At 41.7% G+C, this 12,378-nt stretch overlaps 1 protein-coding gene across 1 annotated transcript in view; it reads left to right on the forward strand.

Moving 5' to 3' along the window:
- The window catches only part of nfatc3a (nuclear factor of activated T cells 3a), a 56,662-nt gene that overhangs the window by 21,489 nt on the left and 22,795 nt on the right, over window positions 1-12,378 (forward strand). Inside the window, exon 3 of the mRNA XM_063880945.1 lies at window positions 245-407. Coding sequence (XP_063737015.1) covers window positions 245-407 — 163 coding nt within the window. The remainder of the gene's footprint in view (window positions 1-244; window positions 408-12,378) is intronic.

The following is a 12,378-nucleotide window of genomic DNA, read 5'->3' on the forward strand; positions in this document are numbered from 1 at the left end:
TAAGGCAACCAAACACATCTTCACTTTGTACTTTGAATAAAGCTTTCATAAAATGCTTGTATTGGTTCAAAGGTCTAATCTACTCTCCCTGTGTGTGTGTGTCTGTGTGTGTGTGTGTGTGTGTGTGTGTGTGTGTGTGTGTGTGTGTGTGTGTGTGTGTGTGTGTGTGTGTGTGTGTGTGTGTGTGTGTGTGTGTGTGTGTGTGTGTGTGTGTGTGTGTGTGTGTGTGGTTTCCTCTCCTCAGGACCTCCTCGCTGCCTCCTCTAGACTGGCCGCTGCCAAGCCAGTTTGGCCAGTACGAATTGAAGATAGAGGTGCAACCCAAGGCCCACCACCGAGCCCACTACGAGACAGAGGGCAGCCGAGGAGCCGTCAAAGCCTCTTCCGGGGGCCACCCGGTCGTCAAGGTAACATTTTCACACATGTTTGGTGGCCCTCCAGCTGCTTAACCCAAAACCCCCAATCATTTTGTAATTTAACTCTGAAGCTGTAGACCATTACCCAAATGTTAGCAGGCTTAGCGGTGAAACCGTTTGTCATACCGTGCAGAGAAATGACCAAATCACTTTTACAGAACATTCATTTTGGTTTTGCGCTCTATTAAACAAAATACCAGCAGTGATGTCTCCACCATACTGAGGATTATGTTTCCCTCTGAGGTCAGGGCTGATTTACTGTGCGTGTTAACATGACGCTGGCCATGCATTAGTTAAATGAGACCCTTCTCACTCCGCACTTATCCAGCTCCCGCTGCGTTAACCACACGGCAAAGACGCCAACTCTTGAGGCCTGCAGTGATGAAATAAAACATGAGAAGTAAACTGAAGCGGACATATTTGATAAATTTAGCAATGGTTTCCTGGGAGATAGAGAAATTTCCAGTTGGTTTGGATTGCCTTTTATACTGTATGAGTGAGTTATGCTACTAAAGCTAATTCTACATCATTTAATAAGTAACTGTTCAGTCTTATTGCCCAATCAAAAGCCTTTCATTGTCAATAAAGATATCATTTTGGGTTTCATTTGCATATGTAGATTCTCCCAGCCTGTTGTAGACACAGACAGAAAACAGAGCCTCAGCTGCAGCGCGGTCAGCTGCTCCGTCATTTGATAGCGCCTTCGAGAGACCAGCTGAGTCTACATAAAGCTACCGCTGCTTTTCTCTCCCAGTGAATGGGAGAGAGAGAGCAATAGCGGGAGATTTCAGTCACATGAATATTTCAAGAACACAGTGACAAGCTGCCTTTGTGCGTATGATTAGGATAGGGCCTTGATTGGACCGTAGCCATTGTTGGGTTTCACAACAGCGGATTACTTTTGTTAGCTGTCCCTGTCCGATCAGCCAATAGGGTTGCCACATATAGTCCACTATCCTCCGTATATTGTGCCCTCTTGCATCTACTCTACTAGCGCTTTAGTGACTCCTTTATTGTCATTGTTGTCAAATTATTTGGAACCTAATGAGCATTTTGAGGTGCATATACATATATGAGCTTTACCTTGCTGCCACTGTAAAGGTTTTATGTGTTCATGGCTTTTTAATATTGTATATTATTGCATCCAAGTGCACCATGACCCCAATTAAAAGCCTGTGGCGAGTAAAGGCATTTGATATTAATATTGAATTTAAGCAGCGAAACACAAGCCTTTTTGGCTCACTGACATATTCAGAAATGTTATAAATAAGCACTTTTCCTGTCAAATAAACTCAATGCAAAATATTCCTTCTGTGGTAAGATAATAAAGATGTATCAGAAGAGGACAGATTCAGGTACAATTATTATTGTTAATTATTGTGTAGTTATTATTTGTTGCAGGCAGTGTGTGATTGCTCGGGAATACTAAGAAAAGTGGGTGTGTCCTCAGGGCTCTTCAGTCTTTACTCATTATGCACTATTTACATAAGATATAATCATTTAAAATACCAAATATTAAAATAAACTATCCTTCCTGAAACAACACGGAAGCCCAAATGCTTGCCATGTGTTGCTTTAGAAACCCTCTCTGTCCTCATGCAGTCTCCTTGAAGGCCAATCATTAACCGTTTCAACCTCAGTTACACCAAGATTCTATCCTGCCATATGTGACGATGCATAATTTAGACGTCAAATGGTTTCAACCGAACGTTTGCCACGCTTGCCCTCATTCTTCTTCCCCAGAGGGAACTGTTTAGTTATAGCTCTGCAGGCGGCTTAACCGTGTGTGAAAGCTGCAGACTCTACATTCCATGTTTTAGGGTCATTTATTTTATGTTATTATAGCGATTAGTGTTGGGCTAAAATGTTGATCAAGATAAGAATCAAAAGCAGATCCAATAACTTATCACATGTAAGGTCAAGCAAGGAAACACGGGATGATAAGCCCCTGGAGAAATCAAGTTTACTACCACTTTTAGTAGATTGGTTTACAAAACCCTTTGTTCTTTATGGATAAACAGTCAGACAATAAATCTTGTATTACATTTTTATAGTAGACGCCTTGACCTGTATGCCTGTACTGTAAAGTTACAGAAACGAAGTGAGGTCACGACTTTTATAAACCTTGTAAAGCAGCTTGTTGCCACTACCCCTGCTGGAAATGAAGGATCGTTTCAGCTGGTACACTAACAACAGAGGGCAGAGAGTAGACAAAGAGAGAGCCCAAACAAACTACATTTGAATATCATGAGCCATGTGAGAGAAAATGATCAGGCGAATGAGTTCAATGAGGAAGGGTTGAGCCAGTGAGTTTGATTGCTTATAGTTATTTGATTATAGAGTACATCTGAGGTTAAATTGAACCAGTACCTTGTTCTGTATTCATTACATGTACTGCTCCACTCTCTAGGTTTAGTTGCTGGTTATTATTGTATAACCTCAAAATGTATATTATGATGTCCTGCTGTAAATCTAACACAGAAATGACCAAAGATTTTCTATATAATGAACTCGCATTAACTCTCAAAACCTAAAGATCCCGAATGAGTTTAGGATAAGGTGACAGTTAATCGCTTTGGGGCAGTTTTGTGGTTTGGACACTATACACACACTGACAGCGAACATTAACTGAACAGCTGGGTTGTGATAGTGTCAGCACTTGTCTAGCAGGTCTAACATCCAGTCTTTGTTTACTAAACACCCAGTCCTCTATTGTTGGTATTCTTTGCCTTTTTTTGGGGCACTGTGCAAAAAAAATACCATAATGAAAAGTCATTTCTTTACCCTGTGATGCCATTTTTGTTTTTACAGAAAACACAATTATATATTGTGCCTAGTCTTAATAAGATAAAGATAAGATAAGAATTATTTTATTAATTGGGGAAATGGTTGTGTTGCAGCAGCATAATACAATACAAGGCATAGAAAATAATAAGGAAAAGAAAGAAGAAATGAACAGTAAAAATTAAAAAGTGTAGACATCTCAAAGAATAAATAGAAATAAAAATAAGCTGGCATTAGAACGTTTGAGGTTAACAGAAGAACTCTTTTTTGAGAGCTGGGTAAAAGATTAAACTTATGTTAAAAAAATAAACAAGCATGAACAACAGCAAGTAAAGGGGGTTTATTGGAGGGAATCTCAAAGTCATTTGACCCAGTATATGTTTGACGTGGAGGTAAGTCCACTTGAAACCATTAGCAAGCTCACACGTATCATGTTCCCAGGTGCACTGTAGGTGTGAAGGTGCTATTCCCTGAAGACCCAATGACACAGGTGCCGACGTTTGTTACTGAGACTACAGCAGCTGCTCTTCCTAAAAAATGTACTTCTACAACATCTCATTCCCCTCGGGTTTGGACTCTTGTGATGGGATGTCACCTTATGACGCCATAGCTGCAATCTGGACATGGTGATGACTTCCTTTAGAGGCCACGCGGTTGCCTAGATCAATGCTCCTCTGAGCTGCTGTATCAACAGAAAACATCAGACAGTTTCGGAAGAAGGAGCTGTGGACTGGTGTTGTTCACATGTGTCTTAGATCAAATACATGTTGTGTTGCTCTCTCTGATGTAGAAGAGTGAGTCATTATAATTCTCCATGGTGTGCTAATGCTAAACCCTTCTTCTATTCATCATCAGGCTGTGTCAGTGTCTGTGGTTGGTCTCTGGGTACATTTGATTTCTTTCTCTAGCTTGTTAGAAGTCGGCAAAACATTTGTGTTTTGAGGTAGTGAAATACAAATCTAGTGCAGGTGAAGTTTCTGAAGAGTTGAATCCCTTAGATCTGATCGTTTCAATGCGTCCTGACATTTCATGTGGGTTTAGAAAGCTTGATGACAGTGCTGTGGCATCATGTGATCTGACCACGTTTCCTCTTGTTCTGAATTCCCTAACTGGAATGCTCAGTCTTTTTACATTTGTTGTACTTTGGAAACTTTACTTAATGGGTGGCTGTGTTGCTGTCTACATCATCTTTGTGGAGTTACAGCTGCATGTTGTCTGTCAAAGAAAGCAGCTTGGGATTGTTAGACCCACATTCTTCTTGCAGTGCCTTCACAATTTGGAAGGACCTCATTAGTGGTGATCTCTGTTTGCAGTTTTGAGAGGTCTGTGGCTACTTTAAAGCTCAGACCACTCTCTTTAAACAGGTGAAGTACCGGCTTCAATTCCTGTCTCACAGTAACTCAATCTGCCCATGAGGCTTTGGCAAACTCTTGCAGACGAGCACACGTTTGTTGACAAACTCTAGAAAGATGTTGCTCTCCCGCCTTGATAGCACAAATACCTGGTTTTACAGCCAGCTATTGACTTTAATTGCTCAATCGCCTAGAGGTGGGAGTCCCAGCAGGTGTTTTCTGATCAGATTTGGGACTGTACAGACTTTTTGTCTCTGCGTTGTGTTTGTGACCAATTATTGAATTCTGAAAGAGTTGTATGAAGTTAATTTTAAAAAGTATTGATTTGTTTTTTGTTCTTTAAGTTTTTATTAATTATCTTTTTCACATATTCATACATAATGAAATACTTTCCGCCAATTATTCATCTTTACAATAAAACATTAAAAAAAAGGAATGGCTCAGTCAAAAACATTGAAATACATCACCTTATTACTACCCAAGCTCATAAGCAAATCTATAGTTTTCTCAGACACACTTTTAATGTTGTACACCTTTTAAATATAAAAGGAAGTGATCCCATACCTGTCTAAATTTCCTTTTACCTTTTTTCATTTTAGCTATCAAATATTCATAGGCAAGAAAAAAAAGTATTGATTTTTGAACTGTGAAAACAAATAAATAGTTGCGTTTAAGGGTTAGGGGTAGGGTTTACAACTGCTTCTGACATGACTACAGAATGGTTTACAAAGATTGGTTTAAAATAGATCATTTATGGGAAAAGGAACTATTACATTTTCCTGTAGTTTCTGTTTGGGTATCTCCTAGCTTCATTATCCAGCGGTTGCAGCACCCTTACCTCTCACCCAGTGGCTCTCTCAGGGCGAATGTCCGTGTGAATTTTTTCAGGGCGTCTGTGTAGAATTTAATGGCTCAGTTGAGAAGCAGTTTTAGGTCAGCGATTTTTAACCTGCGGTTTTGAGGCCCTAGGCGCAGGATGTAGGAGTTGTTAAGAAGTGTAGCCACAGAAAAATGAGCGGCAAATTAGCCACTTAGGAGATTCTTTTGCAGAGTCAGAAATATAAAAGATTTGGTTTAATACGCTTATTATTATTATACTCAACAAGCTGGTGTTGTGAGCTGGTCTGTACCCGAACATGTGCACCTTTCTGTAACATTGAACAGAACTCTTGTGCATTATATTTAAGAGTAGACTTTTAATTCAACATCACTTTTACTTGTGCTGCTTTTACAAATAAGAAAGGATTAAAAAAAAAGAAGTGAAGGTGTGGAGCAGCTGTTGATCAGAGAGGTGTTATAAAGGCAATGGTCAAAGCAGTCAGCTCCTTTTCTGTCAGTCTGTACGGTAGCCAGACAAACAAAGGCCACAAAACGTGACCGAGTTTACATTGAATTGTTATGACAGACATGATTCATTGCTCGGGGAGGTCTCTGAAGAATGCTGTGAGTTTCTATGCAAAAACTGACACACTCAGAGCTGATGCTGCTGTCAGTGTAGCTTTGTAAAGTAAGAGCAATTACCTACTCTTTAAAGACATCTTTTACAGAGTCAAGATACATTTGCAGAAACAGCAATCTTCTGATTTACAATTAACATTCTACCTAAATGTGGTTTTGATAAGGAAGTTAACAACACTTTGAAAGTTATTTTGAAAAGATCCGTATGGTGCCAATTTATTTGATATGATTGGCCAGCATATCTTCTTGAAGTGACTGCACATTGAAGGAAGTCTGTGCCTGGCTGACTCGCAGTTTGAGCCATTCCTCCGGGGCTAGCTGCAGACCATAATCGGTACACCTGTTGCTAGGAGACATATAAGTCCAAAGCCTCTCTGGCTTGCTGAGGTATCCTTGTGCGTATTTAAACAGCTTAATTGAGTGCTGCTGCACCCACACAAATATAAGGAGCCCCTCTGGTATTACCTGCTGCTTCGCCTTCAGGCAGGCAGACGCAACAGAGAGAAGCTGTCAGTGCAGGGGAGAGACAGGACTGTACTGTCTTAAAAAAACCAGACAAATTGGCAAAAATATGTCGAATGTTGTCACATGTAATACATCTGAGTGAAGCTGTGGTAACAAGGATATTAAAAATAATATGGCAGACGCTGTCTTGGATATATTAACTGATTTGAATTCAAAGCCATGACCCCATTGCTGTCTGTTCCAGTCCTTCACTCCAACATTTTAATGCTTTAACCCTTAATTTATGTTTTAAATGTCACCCGTTCTTTGCTTTATATGAGCTTGTCCCCTTGCCTTGACAGGTCTCTGTCTTACTCTGCCGTCTTTCCCAATAGACTGACTGCCATAGTTGGAGGGAGACACACAGACAACAATGCAGGGCCATGCACTCCTGCACTAGCTGGACTCGCTGCTGCTTCGCCCCGAGGCTGTATTTGATGTAAACATGTCGGATGCTTGGCTCTCCTTTGTTGTAATCAGGCTTAGCGCACAGCGAGAAGTGAGAGGGGGAGAGAGACAGAGAGAGAGAGGTGTGAGTGAGTGTGTGAGAGAGAGAGAGAGAGAGAGAGAGAGAGTGGGGGGGAGGATAGAAATTGGAATAAGAGGCATTGCGCTTGGACCAGTAGAGCAAGGCCATATACAGCCCTCATGCAGTATACAGTAAACGCTGCTGTGTGTGTGCATGTATTGACCTTGTTTAAACAAACAGTACACCGGCCCCCTGGCTCTCTCTGCCCTCCCCAGTGTGCTGGGCAAACAGCAAGCCTGTGTCAGCTGTGAAGAGAGTGTGTGTGTGTGTGTGTGTGTGTGTGTGTGTGTGTGTGTGTGTGTGTGTGTGTGTGTGTGTGTGTGTGTGTGTGTGTGTGTGTGTGTGTGTGGGGGTGTGTGTGTGTGTGTGTGTGTCCATAGATCCTAGGTTGTGTTGCCCCAGTAGGGAAACCACTGCCAGATAAAATGGACCCACTCGTGACCTTGAACACCAATTGCTCCTGTTTTTTATATCTGTTACACACACACACACACACACACACACACACACACACACACACACACACACACACACACACACACACACACACACACACACACACACACACACACACACCTCAACCTTTCAAAGTTGACACCACAGATTTGTGCTTAAATCCACACACACCACCTCCAATACAGGCCTTAGGGCTGTAGTTTACATCAACGTGAGCGTACGTAGCTGCTCGCTCACACACACAGAAACACACACTCCTGCATACACACATAGAGTCTCACTATGGCAACAGTGGAGCAACACAGGGAAACAACTTGGCAGAGTCAGGCGGTCGCTGTGAGAAAGTGTCAAGTTACGACAGAGGGCTGGAGCTGAGGTAGGTGAGAGGCGAGGACAGGGACGGAGAGAAGAGAGTGATAAAGGGAGAAGAAGTGGGAGGAGATCGAAAGGAACAAAGGAGAAGGAGAGGGAGGGAGAAGGAGTGAAGAGGAAAGATGAAGAAAAGAGCGTGGTGGATAAAAAATTAAAGGGAGGAGCAACGCTTGCAGGTAGTTGTCTCTGAAGGGAGGCAGGGAGCTGGTGATGTGCTCCCTCTAAGTTTTACACATCTTCCATTATCAAAGACTAAGCACCTCTCAGTAATGCAAACACACACATTATAACACTGTGTGTGTGTGTGTGTGTGCGCGCGCGTGCGCGTGCGTGTGTATGCAGGGATGGGAGATGTTTTTCCCCTCAGTTCGCGTGCGTGTGTATGCAGGGATGGGAGATGTTTTTCCCCTCAGTTCGCTCGCCTTATTACTGGATCAGTGCAACAGATGAAGGCCAAAAATAAGCGGGGACTTTATTTAGTGGGAGCTGAGTATGTAACTGTATCCAGTGGTTGTATTTTAAGGGAGGGAGTTCATCCTAAATTCGATCCACAGTCCGAAGAGGCAGTCTGCCCCAGGGACATGTGACTGGCTTTAATGTCAGTGCGGTTTAATATAAGAACTGATCTCTATCGGGCCACTTCCTGACCAGCTGGGCCGCACTCTGGACAGGCGGAAAGGTGAGGAGTTAAAAGTGCAGAGACCACCCTCCTGTGGTATTTCACACTCAAGCATAGATTTAAGGGGGGACGGAGGGGGTGACTCAGGAATGTGAAGCAAGCCAAGGGTGTGTGTGTGTCGTGTGCATTTCAGTGTCGAGAAGCGTCCTCCGCCAAGACCATGACTCTATCCGTGTGTGCTTGTTTACATGTCCCGCTGTTTGCAGGTGGTGCTTTACCCGTTTTCTAAACTGAAGGTGCAAATAGGCCCCCGAAGCGTCCTTGGATCACTGCATCACTGTACCCGACATTTGTTGCACAGATTGAACGCAATCTTAGGGATGTATTACAAAATGAAAATCTTAATAATGTAGTGTTTGGGAGGAGGGCGGGGATTAAATAAGTGTATAGTTCTTCCCTCTCCTTTTCGGATGTGTAATGAGGTAGATCATTTGTTTATATATAATTTCTAAGTCAATAATATTTTTTTGTTTATCAATTTGATACTGCTTAAGTTTGTACAATATCAAAATTCTCTTGTTTCATTTCATTATTATTATTATTATTTTTTTTTTTTTGTACTGTTGTTTTACACGTTCGAAATAAATCAAATCAAATCAAAAAATCATGCTGAAAAGTTAATCACGTTGATTTAAATCATGGGATATCATATTAAATGGCATTTTCCCACCGGTTTAATTTCCCGCTCAGCATCTACCCAGCATCGAAACCATTTGCTAGGCTCATGATGCTTAAGTAAATGTTATTCTTTGAACTTTTAACATTTAACGTTTGTCTGTTTCAAACGAAATTAAACATAATCAGAGAAACACCAGACAGAATATATATTTTTGGTTAGCAGTTTCGAGTGGTTCTGTTTCTGTTGATTCACTGGGACTACTGAAGTGTGTCCTTTCTTTCTGGCCCTCTAATCAGGTTTTTCCTGGATGATTATTTGATTGAGAATGAACTGCTGGCCTACTGAATAACACACTGGCTCCACACCAAATCCCTTGTGTGCAGGGACGGAGAAATAGAGTAAAATACAAGAGGACACAGAGCGAGGCAGGGATGAACAGAGTTAATGAAAGGGAAAAAAAAACATGGTGACAGTTTGCGTAGGACACTGACGGACTGGGGGAAAAATCATAATGACATTTCATTATTCAACCCATGTTAACCATTTCAGTTACTCCAGTAGAAAACACAGGTATCAGAATGACACAAGTATGAACAGGCCACTATCTGTTTAAAATACATGGCAGATTTATCTTTTTCTGAGAAATGATATTCCTACTTTTCTTTGCTTTTCCTAATTTACACACTTTAAGCATTTTCATGTTTTATGTCTGTCTCTCCGTTCTTACGAATGCATTCCTCCAGACACTCATTTTATGCTGTCTGGAACACACATGGTGCTTTGGATAAACATGCCCTGATTTAGTCACACACACACACACACACACACACACACACACACACACACACACACACACACACACACACACACACACACACACACACACACACACACACACACACACACTGTCTGTCCGTGCTCACTTCCCCAGTTTGCAGACATGACTATAAAACAAGCAACGCAGCCCACAGGACTCTTGATTCCCGTGCCCCCGTGTTGCTTTGAATCCAGAATAATGGTGTCATTTACAGCCGTGGATCCATTCAGACCGGGGTGCATAATTATCTGATAGCTTGTTACTGGCACGATTTGTACTTTCATGTGGCTCTTAAGATCTAATGCGGTTTTGAAAAGATGAGCCCATTACTGGTTATTAAAGGGGCCTCCTGCTGTTACTTCCTTCCGAAATGTATTTCATGTGCCAGTCGGTTTTATTCCATTTCGACAAGTGAGGCATCATCATTTTATTTCAGAAACATATTCCGTCTGTGACTATTTTATTGTGGGGAGGACGCTGCCACTCTGACCGTCATCGCTGTGGTTCGTATCACAGAGATGTCATTCAGCTCGACACTCCCAGCATGAATAACTGATCCATTAAGTCATTCAGACCCAGACATGCCTGCATCACTGAGCAGTTAAAACACATGTAGGATGTGGTGGAGGAGAACCAACATACCTTTGGTCTTGGAGTTTTTGATTCAAAACAAAGCCTGGGATTTGGAGCTTTAAAAACTCAGCAGTTGTCAAAGTAGCTATTGATTTATTGCTACTAATTATACACGACTGAAGCCGTCTGCTTCCTCATACAAATACTAGACATGCTTTACACACAGTTCTGAAGTGGAAGTTAGATAAGACATTTCAATCAAGAAGATAACGTGTCTCAGTGGAACATAAATCCCTTGTTTTATTTGAGGATTTTGTTAATGTGTGATTCTTTTAGTTTCTGCTTCTGTTAGTGTTATGGTTTATCCTTTAAAAGTTATGCTTGTCTGTTAACAGTGCTTATCTGCTCTCAGCAGGTAGATAAATGAAAGCCGGCTTCATGGCGTCTCAGCTCAGAATCAGAATCAGTATACCTTTATTCGTCCCACGGAGGGGACATTTGCATTTGTTACATCAAGAAAAGAGCCAAAGACAGCTTAATATTACCAAAGAAGCATGCATTAAAGAATATTTAAAAAATGACACAATTTACAAAATACAGATCCTGTACAGTTCTCAGATTGTATATAATTATATATTGCACAGTGGTTGCACAGCTCACTCTGAAGCTCTGTTAGTTTATCCAGCACTTCTCCACCAATACTCGTGTATAGCCATTTGCCTTTCCACTCCCAATTAACCTGAGAAACTGGGATAGCCACGTAGCTACGGAATTTATTTTTGAAACCTGGAAAGGGACACAAATGATTTTTCTATCTGTAAAAGTTATACATATTGAAGGTTAAGGTTACCACTGTGCTCTTAACTTGCCTGATGTAAAGTAGTAACAAAAAGTATTTTGTTTACTTGCCAGAAATACATTTTCCTACATCAAATCCAACTTTTTTTAGAAACCAAAACAGTCTATACTGAGCTCAGCAGCACAACCCTCTTCAGATACAATGTTTTATTCAGCTAGGAACAGTGAAGCATTATTCAGGTTATAGCTATGGCTGCCTACTATATGCCTCTAGAGGCTCGTGCTCTCACATAACTCGCTGTAAACACAGCATATTTCAGTTTTTCCACAGCTCAGTTCAATGTTGGTACCTTAAGTTCTTTCACCACAGGGTACCGAAAGAGAGAAAGAGAGGGAAGGAAAAATGAACGCAGGCTACCAGTAAATCCAGTGAAAGCCGTTCTTATGAACACCATTGAATACAGGACACTTTTTACCCATTCTGGAAATAAGCTGTGTTAATATTCCTGCTGCAAACCAGTTTAGGTCAATAATTGGCTTCGGAGAAAGTCAATATTTTGAAACAAAGCATGCATTTCTTTGCTCATGTTATTTTGTACAGATGTTTCCAGGGCCATGATTGTGACCAATTTAATCCTTTTTCTATTTTAGCTGGTTTTGGAACAGCACATGACAAATCCCAAGCTACACCCTCTTTTTCTCTTTGCACCGAACATTGACACAGCAGTGTGTGACGCAAACTTGCTGGGAGGAAAGGGTCAGCAGCCAGCTGTGGTGAGGTTGAAGCTTGGCAGTTCCTGGGGTGAAACAGCAATGAATGGCCTTGTTCTCCTCTGTTAAACTCAATGGGCCGCCCTCCATATGAGCTGGAGGTGTGGGCCAGTGAGGGTAGTACGATGGGAGTGTGCATGTGAATGAGGCGGGGGTGCCATTCGCCATCACGCAGTTTGCCAAGTACAACATTACAACAGAGGGGGGATTGTGTGACCTGTTTGTTCTGTCCCTCGGAGGAGGAAGGGTC

The sequence above is a fragment of the Eleginops maclovinus genome, chromosome 4, assembly GCF_036324505.1.
Source record: "Eleginops maclovinus isolate JMC-PN-2008 ecotype Puerto Natales chromosome 4, JC_Emac_rtc_rv5, whole genome shotgun sequence".
Classification (NCBI taxonomy): domain Eukaryota; kingdom Metazoa; phylum Chordata; class Actinopteri; order Perciformes; family Eleginopidae; genus Eleginops; species Eleginops maclovinus.